Source organism: Rhineura floridana, chromosome 4 (genome assembly GCF_030035675.1).
Source record: "Rhineura floridana isolate rRhiFlo1 chromosome 4, rRhiFlo1.hap2, whole genome shotgun sequence".
Lineage (NCBI taxonomy): Eukaryota > Metazoa > Chordata > Lepidosauria > Squamata > Rhineuridae > Rhineura > Rhineura floridana.
Window position 1 is genome coordinate 190,063,943 of NC_084483.1, and position 21,896 is coordinate 190,085,838.

The window sequence follows — 21,896 nt, forward strand, 5'->3', positions numbered from 1 at the left end:
TTCCTGCTACTGAATGTCTTTAGCATTCTTTGTTACTCTTTGTTGGCATTTCACTATGACAGAATGAAGAGGAGAAAATTACTGCTTGCGGATGGTAACTTTTCATGGGGATGCAGTCTGGCTCATCATACCATGGCAAAGATCATGTATGAGATTAGCCAGACGGAAGGGTACCCACTTGTCTGTCTAAATGATTGATGCTGTGCGACTACAAGCAGAAGGCAAAGTGTCAGAGAGATACTGAGGCCTCAGAATTCTGGTAAGAGGGTGCCATTTAATTCCTTTAATTCATCACTGCCCACTGGGATTCATCAGACTGTATAAAGTTTGTTGCCTTCTTTAGGGAAGTCCCCCCTTTATTTATCTGAAGCCAAATACCCCTTCTCCATTTCTCTGCTTACTCCAGGAAGTGCTGACCCCCATTTTGCACAAACCAAACTTTGGTAACATCTCACAATTTGACTGGTGAATATCATTCCTCCCCCACCCAAACCACATTGTTTTAAATGAAATCTTGAATGATATAAAATAGAGGCTCAACTGTTTTTTTTTAATTGAGTGTGAAAGAGGTAGTATGTGTTTATAAGACTACCTTTTAAAAAACACTTTACTTTATAGTGCAATCCTATCAATTTCTACTCAGAAAAAGCCCAGTGGAGTTTGATGGGGACTTACTCCCAGGGCAAGTATGTATAGGATAGCAGCCTCTTTGAAAGTGTGTTCAAAGAGCATTCAAGGGAAACAAATATATGATCAGTGATCCTTGTGATAGTCCCAGGATCACAGCCATTTACTCTGTGACAATCTGGAATAATTGCCATCCTTAGGCCCACAGTCAAAATAACTGATATGGAAGAGAAACTCCCACTTCACTTATGAGCAGGAAAGAAGAGGGGGGGAACTGAGCCTTGTCCACACACAGTTCTATATTCATTTATCTTAGAATCATAGAATAGTAGAGTTGGAAGGGTTCTGTAAGGCCATCTAGTCCAACCCCATTAAATGGAGGAACCAATTGCAAAGCATACCCTACAACTAGCTGTCCCGCTGCGCCTCGAATGCCTCCAGTGTTGGAGAGCCCACCACCTCCACAGGTAATTGGTTCCATTGTTATATTATTGGGGGGGGTGCACACTTGAGAGTGACTTGCTCCAAAGTGTAGTGCCAGGGAAGATTCCGGGGCATCTCTTGGGGTGGGGACACCACACTCTCTGGTGGCCAGGGTGTAAATCTCCCAGTCTGGGATGTAAAACTCCACCAGGCCTTAAAACAGATGCACAAAAGCAACGTTTTGGACCACAGCGAACACTGGAAGGGGACAGTCTCCCAGCCAAGGAGGTGTGTGAGAAGAGAGAGCCCAAGGCTTATTTTGGGATGCAGGAAGATAGTGCCCAATAGGAACTGGGAACCAACGTCACCCCAGCCTTTTAAGATTCCCCACGATCACAGCCAGGCGGGGAGAGAAAAAGTGACCAGATCGCGGGGGAATGGGTGGCCATTGATTCTCCGGGATTGGGAACAAGTTGCCGCTCCCCCAGACACCCGCTTGCAGCAGCGTCGGCCCCCCTCCCCGCACACTTTCCCCGGAGCTGATTGGAGCCGGGTGGCTTGGGTCGCGGGATAAAAAGCCCCGGAGAGCCTCTCCCGTCCATCTAGCCGGCCGAGGGGGTACTCGTCGCAGCGGCGGCATGACGGGCCGCGAGGAGATCGCGGAGGGCAAAGCCAAGGGGCAAGCGTTGGCGTCCAGCGCCGGCAGCAACGAGAAGGCGCACCTGGGCAACCCGGCCGGCGGCAGCCGCTCCAAGGGCTTCGCCATCACCGACCTGCTGGGCTTGGAGGCGGAGCTGCAGCCGCCGGCCGCCTCTTCCGTGACCGGCTCGGGTTGCGAAGGCGCCGGCGGGGCAGCAGCGCCGGCGGGGCTGGGAGGAGGGGAAGGCGGCGGCGGCGCCCCCTTGCCGATGGGCTTGGGCTTCCTGTGCGCCTTCGCCACGCCGACGCAGCCCGCCGGGGCGCGTTGCCTCCTGCCGGCGCACATCCCTTTCCTGCCGCCCCGGCCGGAGCAGCCCCATCACCGCCATCCGCATTACCACCACCCCTACGGGCCGGGGCCCGAGAAACGCAAGGAGAACGTCTCCGGTAAGCGGCACCGCTTGGGCACTCTTCTCCCCGCGCTGGTTGGCGTGCTCCGGAGGAAGGAAAAAGAGAGGGGCGCAACTTTCAGAGCGAGATGCGGGGGCCGCGGGGGCGGCAGAGACCCTCGCCCCCCCCATGCCGATGACCAGAAGAAGAGCCGCTGCTAGATCAGATCAGAGCGTGCCACGCGCACCCAGCGGGGCAGGGTCGCCGCTTGTTGGCGCCCGGCCTCAAGTAAGTACTCTGAACAGCGGTGGCGTTCACGGAGCTCTCTCCTGGCTTAGAGCCGCTGGCCGGCAGTCAGGCGCTCATCAGTTACTTTTGGACGCTCCCAAACTTCCAAGAGCGCTCTTGAAGAGTTCAGCTGCGGCTTAAGGGCCAACCGGTTTATTTTTTGGGTAGGGTGCCGTCCCCTTAATCAGAGCCCTGATGGCGACCACCAATTTTTCTTCTCCGGGGCGCCGATGCAGATTTAGCTTCCAAATCTGAAGTTGACAAAACTTGACGTTGAATGATTATTTCCTTTAAACGGACAGACGCACCGTGCGTTTTAAAAGCAGTATAATACAATCATAACGTAAGATTTCCCCACTCTCGCTGCACCGGCAAAAAAAAGTATGGTCTGTTGATCCCAGCAGATGATAAAGATGCGGTGCTTGTGTCCATGAAAAGGTGGCGACCCATGTTTGCATCCTGGTCGTCTTCCAACCAGCAGCGTGTTAGCTCCACAACACCCCATGAGGTGTTTTAGCTGAGAAATGGGTCCTGGTGACATAGGGATAGGGAGTTGCCTACCGAGTCAGCTCGTCGTAGCTCAGTCTTGTCAACGTTCCATGGCAGCAGGTCTCCAGGGCTCAGACACAGTCTTCCCAGCCCTACCTGGTGATGTTGAAGTTTGAACTTGGTAGTTTCTGCGTGCAAAGCAGAGGCTCTACCCCTCAGCTACAGCCATCCCCAAAGCTAGCCCATAGCCAGCCAGTGAGCTTCATGCCTGAGCAGGAATTTGAACCTGGGGTTTCTGGTATCTGTCTCCAGTACTAGCCACTGCTCTAGCCAAAGGCAAGAATGTGTGTTAGGAAATCCGGATGACCAATTTTCTTAGGGGAAAAGGAGGTTTGGAAGGAGGTGATTTGGAGCACCAGGAGATGAGTTGAAAACCTTTAACTGTTGGCAGATGTTAAATTGCAAATACAGATGCTGACAGGAGAACTCCCAAAGTGGCTCATGAGAACATCTGAAACAGGCCTTGTACGGGTGGGTCGTTTAGATGACAAAGTTTCTGCCTGTGGGAATACACATGTACAATTATTGTTACGTGTGTGATGTGGAAATATTCACACAGATTCACTAAGGGACAATTCTGATGTGAAGTTTTGCTTACAAAGGGATGGCTTTTGGATTTTATCTTGTGGAGGTATAGTGTGAAAATGTTAGGCAAACAACTTGTTGAGGTGATAGGAGATGAGTCCTGTCATGAAATTGTAGCGTGCTTCAGAATGGCTTAAGATAACATGACTCTGATGCAGGGAATTGTGGGGATTTCATCTGGTGTAGAGATGGGCTTCTGAGTGGAAAACTTTTAAGTTTAGTTTCTCAGCTGTGGCTAATTAAGAGGCTTGAGAAGCAGCACCTGTTTATCTCTGCTATCTGGTGAGAGTCTGGTACCAAGGTCAAGCAGGCCTGAGAACAGTTGAGATGGGGGGGGGAGGATGGGGCCTGTTAGGCACAAGACTGGGGAAGCTTCAGGAAGCATTACCTCATTGGAAAGCCCCCTGATTGGCTAAAATAGTATGGACTGTTGCTGGAGTCTTTTCCTTAAGTATAGGGGGTGAAACCTATAGCCTTTGTCTCCTGGGTTCCATCTAGATGGATGGTTACCTGAGTGGGGTTCCACTACCCAACTTATGGCTCTTTGAGGAGAGGTGAGATTTGCAACAACTACCTCTTCAAAGTAAGTAGAATAGGCTAGTCAGTTTGATATTTTGGTTTGTGTCTGAATTCTCTTGTATGTTTTACCTAAACCCCTGTTTGGGTATGGATTTTAAGGAATTGTTTTGCTGCTATTAATTGTGCACTTATATTTTATTCCATAAAGCTACTTCTTATTTACCCATGTGTGTTCTTTGCAGGAGGGGGAAATTTGGCTCTGAACCTGGTCCCTTGGCCACTGACCACTGACTATCATGCTTTGGGGTTGCTTGGGGCTTCAGGACAAAGAGCGCCTGTTTGGCTCTAGTCCCTGGAAGTCCCTGGCGGAACTATTTCTGGGCTCTGGGTTTCCCCTGACTCAGAGTGGTTATTCAGATTAAGGGGTGGTGGCAGCCTACAGATTACCTTGCAGGGTTGGTGTTGTTTTGCACAGCCTTGGCAAGGGGGAACGGTTTGTCAGGATCAGTTGCCCAGGGTTGGGAATTAGGTCCTGGAAGTGCACCTAGTGCCTGCAGGTTGGCACTAGGGCATGACACGTCAATGAGAGGAATCTGACAGGGATGCTGAGTACAGCACCATCCTTGCATGAGGAGTATGTATGAAATACTGTGACATAATGTTTTCTTGTGTGTGATTTTAGTGATTATCTCTGTGGATGGACTTGTTTGCACCAGAGCCTGGAAGTTATACACATATTTCCTCATGTGCGTTTTCACTCAGATCCTCATCACATGATATACCAAGCCATGGAGGAACTGCTCTTTGGTGGTTGTACAGTAGTTCATGTAGCTGCGGTATGTGAATGTCAGCACCACATGGCCAAGGGCAATCAGGCAGGTCTGTCTTGAGGCAGATGGGAAAGACCCATAGAACTGGCATGTCATGGAATTCACCGCTCAAACAGTGTGGGTATCACCATGGAGAAGTAGTTGGGTGTACATGTGATGGGGGCCTCTGTCTTTCCAGGGAATAGACTAAATGAATGCTTGCCTGAGTGAGTAATCTTACAGAGGTCGCACTGTGATGCCAGCTGAGAGGTCAGCATAAAAGTTAAGGGGGAAAAAAAAGCATTAAAATATTTTTCTGAAAAATTCTGTTCATCTTTGTGAGTGTTGTGCCCGTCCAGAATTTTACTTGGTGGGGGCGATGTCTGTGTTTTTGGATTCTGTAAAACAATAGGCATATGTTCAAAGAAAAAATGTCCTATGAACTGTGGGGGAATGGAGGTGTTCTGAAATACTCTGCTTAAACAAGTGATATCTCTCATAATCTTTGGTCCTCTGTATCTTATACATTAATAAAGTATTAAAATGGGGGGGAAGGCTATTTGGTAACCTTGACCATGGTTCAGAGAAGACTCCATACAGGACCAACTAGATTCACTCTGGCTACCCCCACCTTTTTGCTGGTCTATTGGTAGACAAATGGGTAGAGCCTCCCATTCTGCTCCTCCTGCCTTAGCCATGCAGAGGGCTGTCCATCTGTTCCAGCTGCTCTCCTGCTGAAAGGCCAGTGTTTGTGCCAGCACTCTCCACCCATTCTTTGGCCTGGCAGTGGAGATGTTGGAGCTGACCTATATTCCTAATGAGCGGGGAGAGCTGTTTTAATCACTCCTGGCCACTTGCCAACCCTGGCTGCAGTCATGGTTGGCAGTCACTGGCCCCTTCTTCCTTGGTGCTTGTCATGGCAGGTACTGTTGGACACCGACTGGTGGAAAGGTTGCCTGTGTGGTAGGTGACACCCAAGATGTCCTCTTCCCCACTCTCACTCTTGCATGCAACATGTTGAAATAGCAGCTATTAGTTGACATTGAAGGTGCTGTGCTAATTAGAATATTAGTTGGCACCACAGCTGTGGAATGCCCTCCCTGGGAAAGTCTGCAAAGCTCCCTCTCCCATTTTTAGAGGGGCCTTGAAAACTGTGTGATTTTGGAAAGTTTTTATTACTGATTTCTATTGTTTTATGCAGTGTCCGTAGATTTTTATAACAATGTTGATTGTTTTTAAGTGTAATTTTTATTGCTTTTGTTAGTAATCTGTTTTTGGGAAAATCTTTAAAATAAACACTGAATTTTAAACACTGAGTATCAATAATTAAAACAAAAATAAACAAAATACACTGAATGGATCAATGGTTATATGGAAATAGAGATGTGATCTAAATCTGTATTTTTCTCCCCTACCAATATGTTAAACAGATGAAGATAGTTTGTCAGGGGACAAAATCAACCTGAAGACCTCTGACTCTCCAATCAAGAGAAAGAAGCGGCGGCATAGGTAAGAAGTGCAAATAACGCAGGATATAACTGGAGTCTTCCCAGCCACGGCGTGTAACATTAAATCCTGGATTTACTCTTGCTAAGGATGTCACATTCTCTTTGTTTAAAATCTCACTTAGGCTGCAATCTTATATTCACTTACCTGGGAGAAAGTACGGTATAGGATTTTGCTGTCAGTGTTTATATATATATATATATATATATATATATATATAAATTATCTGGACTGTAGATGTTGGAAAAAGAAATTACCACTTTCTTTTGAAAATGGAAATGGACTGCCTTCAAGTCGATCCCGACTTATAGCAACCCTATGAATAGGGATTTCATCGTGGTATTCAGAGGGGGTTTACCATTGCCTCCCTCTGAGGCTAGTCCTCCCCGGCTGGCTAGGGCCTGCTCAGCTTGCCACAGCTACACAAACCAGATCCTTCCTTGTCAACAACTGCCAGCTGGGGGGCAACTGGGCTCCTTGGGACTATGCGGCTTGCCCACGGCTGCACAGGTGGCAGGGCACATAACCCCTGAGCCACTCACTGTGGGGGTGGGAGATCTTTACCTGGCCCTTGACACCCAGGAGACACGAGCGGGGATTTGAACTCGCAGACTCTGGACTCCCAGCCACGCTCTCCTCCCCACTGTGCTATTCTGTAAAATAATTCTGGGGCTCACGACAAGCCTGAAACCACCCCATCTAATTTTGAAGTTTTAAGGGTTAGTTTAGAAGCATTTTCTTCTTTCAGATGCTCAGGGCTGAGCCTCAGCAGTGAAAAAAAGATTTTGGGGGACCTTGGCTCAAATTAAGTCTTAAAGGCACAAGGAAAAAACCATATCTTAATGGTAAAACCATGCTTTTCATGCAGAAGGTCCCAGGTTCAATCCCCAGCATCTTCAGCTAAAAGAAGATCAACAAGTGATGGAAAAAATCTCAGCCTGAGACCCTCTATCTTTGGAGATGGCAGATGTTGCCACCACTCACCATATGCTCAGAGGCACATGTTACTAAATTCTTCCAAGCTACACAGGAAGTGGATTGGACTGTGAAAGACCAACCCAAATTTGTGTTTTGACAAAATTGTAGGGCAGTACAATATCTCAGAGAGGAGGTCAGATCTCCTGCTCCCCTGATGCTTTCACTATAGCTGCCCAATTTCCCTGCTTTTTAAAGTTTCATAGAAATATCAGTTGGCTATAGGTATGTTCTTAAATCGCAAGGTTGTTTGCTTATTAGTGAATTTCTCTGCTTTTTAATCCGGGAGGTAAGAAATGGGATCCTGTGCAAGTTTGCTGAGAATGGATTGATCATTTGCATGCTTATTGAGTTCAGTGGGCTTGACTCCCATGCAATCATGTTTAGAATAGGTAAAACTGACCATGGGGAGGGAGGCCTGGAATGGGCAGGGGAGGAGGAAGGAAGAGGGGAGGAAGAAGGGAGGAGGAGAGGAGAGGGGAAGAAGGGGAAAGGCAGGTCTGATCATCTGCATGCTTATTGAGTTCAGTGGGATTTACTCCCATGCAATCATGGCTAGAATAGGTAAAACTGACCATGGGGGAGAAGGGGAGGGAAGTAGAGGGAAGGGGGGAAGAGGGGAGCAGGAGGAAGAGGAGGGGGAAGGAGGGGATTGGAAGGGGAGGGGGAAAGGAAGGGGGAGGGAAGGGGCAAAAGGGAGGTGATGGGAGGGAGGAGGAGGGAAGGGCAGGTTCGATCATTGGCATGCTTATTGAGTTCAATGGGATCTAGTCCCATGCAATCGTGCGTGGGATAGGTAAAACAGACCATGGGGGGGGAGGGGAGGAGAAGAAGGGGATTGGAAGGGGATGTGGGAGGGGAAGGGGGTGAAGGAAGGGAGAGGGAAGGGGCAAGAGGGAGGGAAGAGGAGGGGATGGCAGATTTGAGTATTTGCATGCTTTTTGAGTTCAGTGGGATTTACTCCTGTGCCATCATGCTTAGGATAGGTGAAACTGACCTGGGGGAGGGGCAAGGAGGGGAGGAGGAGGGCAGGAAGGGGAGGGGGAGGGAGGAAGGAGGTGGGGAAGAGATTGGATGGTGGGCACTGGGCAGAGGGAAAGCTCCTTTGCTTTCCAAAAGGAAAATGTTGTGACCAGTATCATTGTTTTCCAGGGTTTCCCCCACCTTTTTATTCTACAGTAGGCACATGTAGCCTCCCACCCAAATTTAAACCAAAGCTGTCCCTGGCCACATCCACACCAGACCTTTATTCCACTTTAAACAGTCATGGCTTCTTTCAAAGAATCCTGGGAAGTGTAGTTAGTGAAGGGTGCTGAGAGTTGCTAGGAGATGCCCTGTTCCCCTCACAGAGCTCCCTCTGGCCACTGGAGCTCTGTCAGTTGAACAGGAGTCTCCTCTCAGCACCCTTCACAAACTATACTTCCCAGCATTCTTTGGGGGAAGCCATGACTGTCTCAAGTGAAATCAAAGTCTGGTGTGGGTGTGGCCCTCTGATTAGGCAAGCCCAGCAGCTATGAGTCTGGCTTTAGAACTCTTGACAGTTGGTTCTTACTGAGCATGCCTGACATTATTATTGAGTTCCAGCCAAAATTGCTTAAATTAATTAAAAATCAGCCAGGAATTTTTTAACTTTTAAACTGCAGAAGATGAAGGTCAGAGTAGGGGGCAAGGTCAGTAATAGGATTACAGGTACTCTGTGAACATGGCTTGTTTTTAATTAATTTCAACAGATTATGAGAACTCTGTCAGAAAAAAGTCCAAAAGAGGAGTTTTCTCTCTCTCTGTTTTTATACTTTGAACTCTTCATTCTCTCTGACTGTTTTGTGTATTGCCATGACAATTTAGAGGGTTAAGCAAGCGTTTCTGAGTTCAGGACTATAAGTTTTGTAAGGTTTTGTTTTGAAATGAGCTTATGGGAAGCATCAGAATGGCATGGGGAGTATTTTCAATTTAACATTGTGGAATGCTAAAAATCCATGCTGACTATAGTATACAGCCACTCTTGTGGCTGTATAATATCGAACCTACACATCTGGCATTTATTTATGTATCTATATCCCACCTTTTCTACAAGGAGCTCAAGATGGCATAAATAGTTCTTCCCCTCCTAATTTAATCCCCACAGTGACCCTGTGAGGTAGGTTAGGCTGAGAGGCAGTGACTGGCCCAAGGCCACCCAGTGAGCTTCATGGCTGAGTGGAGGTTTGAACCCTGATCTTCAGGTCCTAGTCCAACACTCAAACCACTATACCACACTGGCGTCCAACATTCTATTAAAGGAGAATGCTGTTTCTGAAGGATGCAACATGGTCATCATGATTTACTGAGTTTATTGTCCTTGTAGGACTGTGTTTAGTGCCCATCAACTGGAGGACTTGGAAAAGGCTTTCAATGAAGCACATTATCCTGATGTTTATGCCAGAGAAATGTTAGCCATGAAAACGGACCTCCCTGAGGATAGGATACAGGTATGTTGCTTTGTGATGGTTAAACCATCATATAAACATATAATCACGGAAAATGCATTGACATTCCTCAGTAAAGGCTGCATGTGTTCAGCGTCAATGCATTCATTTAAAACACTGATTAAACACAGGCCTTAGGGGCTTACTAGATACCCTTTAGGGCACGCAGGAATGGGGATGTTGCTGGACTACAACTCCCATAATCCTTTCCTATAGGCCATTCTGGTTGGGGCTGAGGGAAGTTGAAGACAAACAACATCTGGAGGGCCATAGGTTCCCCATCCCTGCTTTAGAGGTTCCCGGTGTGGTTTACAACATCCCTGCTTCTCACAAATTATTGAACCATTTTCAGGGCTTGAAAACTGGTGCTTTAACAGGACAGAGGCCTGACTCGCCAATGACTGATATTCCATGCCACAAATGGAACTGATTGTTTTTCAGTGAAAAATGATGAGTATCTGCCTGGTGAGGAATTTGGCCCTCCAGCCCATTTGAATTTGACACCAATGGATTAAGGAGAGGCTAGATAAATAGCTCTAAGGAATTATATTATCCTAGCAAATTATTGCACCATGCAGAAGGCTGGGCTGAATAATCTTCTAGCCATCTGATTCTAATTCAGCTCTGCTAAAATGTATATAGATGGATTGCAACAGACTGTTGAAATATGTCAAAAATATCTGAATTTAGTTGCAGTCTCTATCCCACTTATCCCAGGAAACATGCTGGAAGTGGGGCAAGAGTAATTCCTGTTTTGTTCTTTTGTTTGTATTCCAGAAGGAAGATAGAGTTAGGGTCCTCCAGCTGGCTAGGCTTGCCTACCTTTACCTGTGCTGTTCTCTACCTACCTTCCTTCCATTGTAAACTGATATGCTCAGGGAAGCTGACTTGCCCCTCCTTCCTTTGTCATCTTCTTCCTCTGTCCAAGGAGAGAGGAGACATCTTTGTCTTTGCTGTCTCTCCTGAGCCATGAGGGCAATACCCAAGGCCAATTGCACTTCCAACTTAGTTAGAACTTTTCCTATCTACTATGTATTTCTATAAATAAAGTAGCTTTTCTTATTTTACTAAGTCTTAAGTCTCAGTGATCTAAATGCAAGTAAAAGGCTGCTTCTAAGGTAAATACACACATTGGCACACACAGCTCAGACCGCCAAATCATTCTGCATATATATACATATTTCCATAGCAGAACATACATTGACATGGAAAATGGACTAATGTAAATGCTATGTAGATTGCAGCCTATCTTATTTCTTTTTGGGCCATCCGTTCCTAAGCACATTTTGATTCAATGCCAGACAGTGACATAATTTTTCAGCATCCTACATTAGAGATACAGATTTATGGTCAGGCTGCTGGTATATTTGTAGAAAGAATGGCACACTGTGCTGTACAAAAGTGGGCTTTGCAATGGGGCGTTGGATCTCAAACAGGTTGCGGGTGTTGCAAAAGTTGGGGTAAAAGGCTTTAAATAAATAATACTAATGTGATGTCTTAAATCCTGAGTTGATAAGAGAGTCCAACTCTTCCCAAAGTTGCCCACTACTGCCACTGTAAATTTGCACCAACAGGACGCTGGTACTAGATGTAGAAGTGACATGATCCCAGCCCAGGTTTGGAGTATTAAGACAGACAGACAAGCCAAATGTGAAGGGGTCAGGGATATGTAGAATAATACCAAAAGGGCTAGAGGTTAACCTCATTAGTTAATATAAATAGTAGCATCTTCACTTGGGATGCAGTAAAATTAAAAAGAAATTCTACTGTTTACTTATGCAGGAATAAGATCAAGAAGCTGTTAATTTGGTAGTGTTGAGGAATCGTATAAAGTTTATCTATTTAATTTATGCCAACCAAGAACTCAGAAATTACTTGGAGCATACTTATGCTTTCTTGATCTGACATGCTTTATTTGATTTTGTTTTCTCCTCTTACCCCTCAGTCCCACACATAAACATGGATATACATATACTTTTATTTAACATACACTTCTTGATGTACACCCAAAAGGTTTGGTTTCAAAACCGAAGAGCCAAATGGCGGAAGCGTGAGAAGTGTTGGGGCCGCAGCAGTGTGATGGCAGAATATGGCCTCTATGGTGCTATGGTGAGACACTCCATCCCACTACCTGAATCAATAATCAACTCTGCCAAAAGTGGGCTTGTGGGCTCCTGTGCCCCTTGGCTGCTTGGTAAGCAAACACGTAGCACTGCACATTAATTGATTGTGCTAAAATTCAGTTAATTAATTGGAAAGGGCTTTCAGAATGACTGGCTTTAGCCTGCATCTCAATAGTATTTTTGAGTGTACTCTTTTAAAGTGCTGTACTTGTGGATGTTGTCGCGAAGATGGTGAAATCTATTTTCCAGCTCTGACAAATGGGTAGCTTGGTCTTCGCTGGCAAGGATCCTGTTGTGTTTTTGGGAGGTGTACTCATGTGCTTGCTCATACACATACACCTTTTTATAATATACAAACCTATACTCTGTATACACCCCACCTGTAAAAATGATGTACATTTTGGTAGTAAATATTACTAATAGGTGAGATGTGAGCAATGGAATTTTAAGATACTGCTTTAAAATGATTTTCACATTTAGTCTTCACCTTTGAGAAATAAGGAAGTGATTGTTAGCTGACTTTTAATCACTTTTATTAAAGGAGAATGAAATTCAGCTTTAATTATGTAAAGCAGCATTTTGTCCTTGTGTTAAACACAAATTAACTTTTCATCAAGATTTCTCAGAGCTGATGAAACAGTTTTCTTCCTAATCTAACTATCTTTCTTCTTGTATGATGAGGACATTGTATGGACAAAACAGCTGCCTTTTGCTTGTGAAATCCGCTATGGAGATCCCATCACGTGATAGATCAGGAGCAGACCTACTTATCTGCCCTTCCATGTATACATTCGTATATTAGGAGGCATGGAGAGCAGATCTGCTCATCTATTTTCACATGATAAAGCTGTTGCATGTGTAGTATGCAGGAGCCAGTCTGCATTTAACAGAGGAGTAAATGTCTATCTAGATGCTAATACAAATGTGAATGCATATCTGCACTAAAGTACTAAGTACTGCACTAGTCTCACACAGTTATTTTAGCTTCTCCTGTTGTCCTTCCCTCAAATCCAAAAGATAACATGATCCTTTCTTAAACTGAAATGTATGTGGTCAACATGCTGCTTCTGGCACTGGTTGCAATGGGCAAATCTAAAGGTGTGCCCTAGCATATGTTGTGATGTCTTAGGACAAGGATAGCCACAGTGGTGCCCTCCAGATGTTGCTGGACAATAGCTCCCATCAGCCCCAGCCATTAAAGCCTATGATTAGGGATGATGGGAATTGTAATCCAACATCTGGAGGGCACCAGCAAGCAGCAAAATGTCATATCCAGCGCTGAGGAAAAGAGAGGAGAAAATATGACTAGAGGAACAGCAGAGAAATAAGAACCTACAGAATAAAGAACAATAAAGAAAGAACTAAATGTATTTAGTTAAAAATTTAATAGTGGATCCCATGTTGCAGTGGGTCCCAGGTCTGGATACGTTGAAGATCACAGATGAAATAGGAACACAAGAGTCCTGCTTATTTTGGGCAAATATTGGTACACATGCAAGGTGACAGGTTATGGAATTTGCCTAATATATGGTGGTGATTTATAATTAATTATTTATTTCAGTAATTTATGTATCACTGTCTGTTGATTTTTTAAAATCCAAACCCAGCAAACTTTAATAAAAACAGTACTAAAAATGAAATACACAAATGTGCACAAAGTGTAGGTGACCCAATGTAAGAGGAAAGCACAGCATGAGAAAATGTGCTATTTTGAAAAGTTCCTGAAAAAGATAATACAAAACAGAAACGTGGCCTCTCTCCACCTCTTCCCTTTAACAAAAATTAAGAGACAATGATGGGATCTGTACTTGGTTCAATGGGCTTGGATACATAGTACCCTTTAAAAAAGGGAGGAAAGACAGAATGATAATAGTATTAATGAATGGCAATGGGCTGTATCCGACAGGTAGATCGTACGCAGAGCAGATCAAGTGAAATTAATAGGCTAAGTTAGTCTTCTTGATAACTAATTTAAGTCTATGGATTTTAGTGGGCTACTGCTATTTGGTTGGGTCCAATCCGATGTGTTTCAGTCAAGTTAGAGTACCAGCCTTCTCAGGTACTATTAGGTTTAATCAGTGCTCTCTCTCAATCTCACATTTTCTTGTTTTACAGGAATGCATAAAAAATCAGTGGATGTCACAACAAAGCCCAAACGTGAGGAAAAGGAGAATGGTGACTGGAAATCTGAACGCCCTGAGGAGGAATTAAAAATTAAGCAGGTAGAGCAGCAGAGAAGCTCCACTGAAAAATTAAGTTCAATGGACAATTCTGAAGAGATTGCAATGGATCTCTCGAGCACAGCAAAGCATGAGAGAAAGAACAGCACTTTGAGACAGTGTCTCAATGGAGGCCCAAGCCAAAAATGAAGGACAGCGAGCACTAAGTATGGGGAAGAGGAGAAATGTGACACAAAAGACAAAAATAAATAAATAAACCTCTTCAATGCTTTGGGGAAATATGAATATTTATTAATGTTTTATTAATATTTATTAGTATTTTTCAACTATCTAATTATACAACATTTTACATGAAAATGGGACCTTTTGAGATGAAGGCCCATCCAAAGTATAAAATTTATTTTTTCAACATTAAAATTGTTTATGTGTAAACAAGATAACTTTGGATACCTGCATTTTCTTTTCTTAAAATGCAATCTTATACACACCTGGGAGTAGGCCCTGTTGAATCCAATGGGACTTACTTCTGTGTTGCATTGGATTGTATTTTAAGTCACTTTTCAATAGCAGCTCCAGAAAATAATCAGGAAACCCTCATTTTATAACACAGGGTTGTTTAAGCTGTGTCTCTTCCAGATGATGCTAGACTACGACTCCCCTCATCCCATGTTGGCTGGAGTTTATGGGAGCTGTAGATTAACATTATCTGGAGGGCCACTGATTAGCTACCCCTGCTGTAACAGAAAAAGAAATGGAATGCATTTCTTCGAAACTAAAAAAGGTATGGTAATAATAAAAAGTGTTTTGGGTTTTGTTTAGTGATAAACTTTATGGAAACTGTTTCTAAGATTACATGCTACTATACAACAGGAATTGATAATTTCTATACTTTTGGTAACACTACAGAAATTATTGAGGCATGGGAGCAGAACAATCCAGCCTTGACACAGACATCACGCTTGTAATAAAAGTATTGCCTAGCAGTTAAGGGCTTAATATGTATCCAACATGTAGTTGGAACATACAAGGAAAATTATTGTTCCTCTTCCTTACAAGCAAAACTGTCAGCAAAAATTATTGTGCACACCTTCTGTTCTTCAGGGGCTAGATTATCTGTTCGCCATTCATGCTATATTACAGGGTTTACTTACACCAAACTCTGAAAGTCACCAGAATCTATGACAACAGTAACCCTTTAATTTCAGTGGGATTCCCACTAGCACAGCATGCTGGAGTGAATCCTCTTGCCCACATGCAAAGTTCTGTGGAACATGTGCCCTACTTTCTTTTGTGTCAGAGATGGTGTCTGCAGCTCTGGAATATGATCAGGAGAATCTCAGTCTATAACACAATTCTGAGCAGGACAAATTCTCAGTGCACACATGGACCATTTCCTGACCCTAAAGAAAATGGGGTAGGCCTTGCTTTGAGAGTTCTGCATGCATATCAAATGCAATATCGGGATGCCTATGTTTACAATATGCAATAAATCCAGCTGATGCAGGGAAGCAAAAGGTTTCTAGAAACCCTATGGACTATCGCCTTGTTCTAGCGTCACAGTTTTCATTAAAGCACATTATATTTGATAAGGAGTTTGTTCCTTTTAACAATAGTTTGAGCATAATATATGGAATTACACTGTGCATTTGTACAAATTTGTATTTGGAAAACAATGGCAGTAACTGTACATTTTTGAATGTCATTTGACATGCTATGCATAGAACACAAACTTGCATACAAATATCAAGCCATAGAACCCAGAAATCAAAATTTGCTATTTTGTAAAATGACATGAGAAAAATATTTTTAATTACTATGCCTGTAAATTGTTAATGTTTTATCTTTTTTCCTTTTTCTTTTTCTACTTGTGTCTGAAAGCACTTTAGATACCTCCATTTTCTGAATGTTTCCCTACTTGTTTTGTTTGTCACTTATTTATTATTATGCATTCACAAATAAAGTTTATTTGTGGCTTTGGGGGGTATATATATTAGCTGCTTGACTCAGAAGAAAATCCAATTTCTAATGCAAACACCTGTGCTGCTGAAACACTGAGGCTTGGATGGCCTTTTCAGCAAATGACCTTGATCCTACAAAGACTATATATTTGATTTGACTTCATCCTATTGTAGTCAAAACTATGTGTGTATGTAGAGCTATGCAAATGAACTGTTGTGAGGTAGTTGTGAGGATTAACTTATGTTACAATTGAATTAATGAATGGTTTTTTAGCTTAAAATTTGATTATGTTGATCTATATGTATTGTTTTTATTCTTCTTGTTTGTTGCCTAGAGTGTCCCTAACCCGGACAGATAGGCGGCTGAAAAATAAAATTTATTATTATTATTATTATTAGTCCATTCCAAAATCTGCACTAAGTGTGTGTGCCATGTGAATAATAAATCTTCCCAAGCTTTCTGTCAGACAATACACTTACTTTTTAAAAATGCTGCTGTAAGATAACCCTTGGCTAATACCTTGTTCTTTGTAGGTGGAATGAGAGAAATAAAGGAATTTTTAAATGGTGAGACAAATTCATCATTTAAAACTCTATCTGCTGTGTGTTGTTTCCATTTCCAAACTCATTTAAGGGCCATGCTTCTATGGCTGCAATTAAAAAATTATGCAGGGCACATGGCTCTCTCCCTGACCCCAGGCATTATGCAATGCTTGCATAAAGAACCAATAAATTTCAAGGGCTTTCATGAACTGCCATACTAAACTTATAGTTAAACAGAGCAGTATCTGCAAACCCTTCCTTACAAGCCCTCCACAAACCACATAACTTCAAGCCAGGACAGGGAATTTGTGGCCCTCCAGATGTTGTTGGACTCCAACTTCTATCACTCCTAGCCAATGGGCAGGGATGATGGGAGCTGAAGTCAAACAAAAATTAGAGGGCCACAGGTTACCCATCCCTGTTTTATGCCCTCCCCAATAGGCTTTGGAGGGGTGAAACGGTCTCATGATTCACAGGAGATATGTGTATATCTTTGACGATGTGCAGTCTAATGTCATAGACCCCATCAGCAGCAGGAGGGCAACATTTCTCGGGTTTCTCACTCCCCCCCTCACAGGTCCTGCTTGTGGGCTTCCCATGGGCATCTGGTTGGCCACTGTGAGAACAAGATGCTGGACTAGATGGGCCTTTGGCCTGATCTAGTAGGGCTCTAATGATGTTCTTGTTTCTTTTAATGTATGGTTTAGGTTAAACCAGGAAGATGGGCATAGAAACAAGGCTATTGCCACACAGAATCAGGGAAGAGTTTTTGGGGAGGAATCCTCCACCAAAAGCGACCAGTGTGAGAGCAAACACATTTGGTTTTCTACCCACTCTACATTCTCATCTCTGTGAGAAGGTGGCCTCTGAAGGCAGAGCAGGTCAGGAAATATGGTTTGCAGGTTTGGATATACAGTAATGCCAAAACACAGTTTACTCAAAACAGGTTTTCAAACTAACCTCAAGCCATGGTTTCAGATCCTTGTTTGGTAGCTAATCACAAAGTGTGGTTTATTGTTTCTGTTGGTTTGGATATCATAACACACCATGGTTTCGCTTCACAAAACATCATGAACATTGCATCTCAACCAACCCACAGAGAAAAAGGGTGTTAATAGGATTAGAAAGAAACCTGTGAGTTAAAATTGCAACAAAAATGCTTTCATGGTGAAAATGTAGTGATGCAGCTCTCTTGAGTTAGTTAAAATATAAGTGTCCCCCAGAGATTTTTGTTATGTAGTTTTTACATATTTTAACTGAATTTTATTTTAATTTTTAAATTAAAATTTAAACAATATACACCAAGAAAGCACAGATTCAAAGATACAACAAAGCAATTCAACAGAATATTACTCTTCGTAAGAGCCTTTAAAAATAACGTTTTTTGAAGTCCATCAACTATCCTGGATGGATCTGCTTAAAAGAAAGCAAACAATAACCCCTACCCCACCCATTTCCAACAGTTGCAGCATCAAAGAAAAATATTGCAAGAATAGAAGTTGGCATAATTGCTGAGGACAAGGTAAAGAAAAAATAAATCATAATTGACCAATTACAACCGTAAGTCGTACAAAAGACTGTGACAATCCACACAATCCAAAGATCCCCTGACACATTCCAAATTCGTGTATATTGCGGAGGTGGGTCACATTCATTTTCTGTTTGGTTTACATTTTCTGCAAAAGGATACCACATTTTGATAAATTTCTCTTTTTTAGACGTTCTTGTGCCATTCTCAATTTAGCCGTTAATTTCTCCATGAAAGCTAAGTACCAAACCTTTTGATACTAGTGACTAAGTGTAGCTTCTTGAAGATCTCTCCAATGCCTGACTATCATGATTCTTGCTGCCATCAATAGATATCCTATGAGAGTTTTGTTGGTTAAGTCCTTATTAGCGCCATCAAAGAGATTAAATACTGCAAGCTGCAGGGTTTGTTCTGGAAATGCTATTTTGTCTATACTGTTGGCAGGAGAGGGTGGTGGTGGTGGTTGAATAGTTGTGCTCTAGACTGAGTAAGCAGCATAATGAAAAGGGCTAAGAGCAACTAAAGGCAGCAGGTCATAGTTTGTGTTGGGCTAAAATGCAGGGTGATGATTTGGGGTTCATGTGGTAGAGGGGAGAAGCAAGAAGGAAGAGTAGAATCCAGAAAACAAAGGGGGTGGAGAAGGAATTGGAATGTCAGCAGGGAGGGAGTGTAGAGGCTAAGCAGCCATGGAGTACGGAGAACTGAGTGCCAGGGAGGTCCAATACAAAAAATGGTGACAGTGGTAGAAAGAGATTGGTCTGAGTTTCATACATTGGTTTTTACAAACTAGATACATCTTTGGTTGTAGCTTTTTAATTTTTCCGGTATACATTTGTTAGTAAATACATAATTTTAATGATTTAAATTATGGGTGGGTTTTGTGTGTGAGTGTGTGTGTTTTGCACCTTAGGACAGTATTATAATTTCACAGCAAACATAAGATAAGCATCTGAGTTTTGAGACATGGTGTTCCACATGCCATGAATGCTCTGACAAATCTGACATATTGCATTACTTCTCTCTGCCTTCAGGAAAAACTTTTGATATGTGGATTAAGACAGTGGTAGTCCATTGCGATCCCAACTATGGTGTGTTGCATTTACAAGATCAGTCACTATGCCCAAATTATCCCCTGCTTCTTTCTTCAACCACTATTTAAAAATGGTCATGGAAATTTAGTAACTCAAAAAGTAAAATATTAAAAAATTACTACACTTTGTACTCTTTTACAAATGTAGTACATTTTCTTCTTCTATGTCAGATGGAATTTGTCCCAACTCACATTCTAACAGACATATTGAAATATTTCCAATTTTCTCTGCCACACAAATTTAATCTGAAAATGATTTAAAGGTTTTATTAAAATCTAGGTAATTTCAGTCTGGAAAGATTCCATGTGAATGTAATGATGTTTCTCATGTAATGATATTGCTCACCTAGAGGAGGACTTGCAGGTGCGTACTCAGCCAAGCACATGTAGAGATAGCGCTAACAAAAAGATTTGCTATGAAAGTTTTAGAAATTATTATTCAGAACATCATAGTAATGAAACGCTATGAACAACAGATACTCTGGATTGTTATCCTAATACATGTTTCAAAACACTCTCAAAATAACTAAGATTGGCTGGAATAATCAGGAAAGTGAGAAGAGATTGGAAGATGGGAAGAGATTGGAGAGTGAATTATTAGTGAGAGACTCGAATACTGAGTTCCTAAAAGTGAATTTGCAGTGAACATGATAAATAATGATTGGTAAGGGCTTATTTAATCAAAAATTAGGCTTTACAAGACCTGAGGTTTGGGACATTTAAAACCTAATCCTGATTCAGCAGCATTTGCAAACAAATTATCTGGGCTGTGTAATGCTCCTGAATGACACAGATGGCATATTTATTTGGAGAATAGCAGCCAGATATCACTGAACACTTAAAAGCAAATAAAATATTAAATGCAGGAGTTCCCAAAGTTGAGTTCTTCACTCCTCCCTTTAAGGCACTATAAAATCGCCCCACCCCACAATTCAAGCTGTGATGCCTGCCTAATTAGCTTCCACCTACATCTCCCTATTTCTATTGCTTCAGCTTTTCATTGTATACACACCCGCACACCCCTTTCAACTGTACAGATCTCCTTTCCATTTTCCAGACACACAGTCCCAACTATGTGCCTGTATACATGTATGGGGAGAGATTATTTTGTGAATTATTTTTACACCAGATATTTTGTGGATAGTCTAATTAGTAGCCTTGGGTTTTGCTATTTAAACCCAACTGATCAAACAATTTCTGATAGGGAAAACTTCAAAAAAGCCTGTATTGTATGAGATGTTGGCACTATACCTCAATTAAAGAGGGACAATTTTAGGCTGTAAAAGAATGAAAATATAATAAATGGCAGTTAAAAGCTAACCCCTTTCATATTAACATTATCCTAATGACTATCACTACTGCTGTTACTGTGATGCTGCTGATTGCTGATGCTGAAACATTGGTTGGTTGGTTGATATGACTTGAATGGTGCTAGTAAACAGCAAGAATAAATGGTACAAATGTTATTCTAGAAACAACCTTCCCTCTCTGTCTGAAATGTTTAAAATAGAAAAATACATAATGCTGTAAGTAATTCCACATTATTTTTAATTTATCTGGGTGACAACAACATTTTCTTTCAGATTTACATCTTTTCACTTTGCCATATGGACAGTTAGATGCTAGGATTTAAGAGTATTTACTGAATTAATGAAAAGGGTGTGGGGGAGGGCATGAAAAAATGAAATGTGGAAAAAAGAGATTATTTATATTTTAATTTTGGGGAAGGGGAGTTATGAGATTGACTGGATTAACTTTGCTTTCATAAAGAGTCTTTCCTCCACTCTTTAATAATAAATAACTCTAGTGCCACAGTTCACATTTTCTAAAAGGGAAGACTGTGTGCATTAATTGCAGAAACATCTGTATTCTGCCATTACGGAATGGCTTAGAGATATTAATTTTTAGCTGGCATTTTATCTAGGTTTATCCCAGATTGCTGCATGATGGAGTTTTAGATTGAAAGATTAAGCACATGTGATGTTTACAGAGATTGCCCCCCAGAGGATAATACAGGTTATTGCTTTTGGGAAATTATTACCTAGAAAGGCATATACTGTAGAAACCTTTAGTGTAGTGGCACTTACTCTTTGGAATTTCTCCTCCTTAAATATTAGACAGATGCCATCTCTGTTATCTTTCTGGCACCTACTGAAGACCTTCCTCTTTCAACAAGCCTTTTAAACAGAGACCTTATCCCAGTTTGTGTCTTGCTTTTTAAGCTTTTTTAAATTGATTTTTAAGATGTTTTTAAAACTTTTTTTTAAAGATGTTTTTAAAGATTTTTGTTTAAAGATTAGAAGTTTTAGACTCAGTGTTTTTAGTATTTTTGTCACCCTGGGCTCCTGTTGGGAGGAAGGGCAGGATATGTTGTTGTTATGTGCCTCCAAGTCGACTACAACTTCCATAAATTCCATTCATGTCTTTGTTGTTGTATGCCCCTAGGTTGATTACGACTTATGGCAACCCTATGAATCAGTGACCTCCAAGAGCATCTATCATGAACCACACTGTTCAGATCTTGTAAGTTCAGGTCTGTGGCTTCCTTTATGGAATCAATCCAGATCTTGTTTGGCCTTCCTCTTTTTCTACTTCCTTCTGTTTTTCCAAGCATTATTATCTTTTCTAATGAATCATGTCTTCTCATTATGAGTCCAAAGTATGATAACCTCAGTTTCATCATTTTAGCTTCTAGTGAT

The 21,896-nt window shown here is 42.3% G+C and overlaps 1 protein-coding gene across 1 annotated transcript; it reads left to right on the top strand.

Annotated features, from left to right (window-relative positions):
* The first annotated feature begins 1,520 nt into the window (after positions 1–1,520).
* On the top strand, positions 1,521–14,357 carry VSX1 (visual system homeobox 1). The gene is made up of 5 exons (XM_061625629.1): positions 1,521–2,136; positions 6,260–6,338; positions 9,655–9,778; positions 11,789–11,969; positions 14,014–14,357. The coding sequence occupies exons 1-5, from the start codon at positions 1,689–1,691 to the stop codon at positions 14,265–14,267; spliced, it is 1,086 nt and encodes a 361-aa protein (XP_061481613.1). The 5' UTR covers positions 1,521–1,688; the 3' UTR covers positions 14,268–14,357.
* The last annotated feature ends 7,539 nt before the right edge of the window (positions 14,358–21,896 follow it).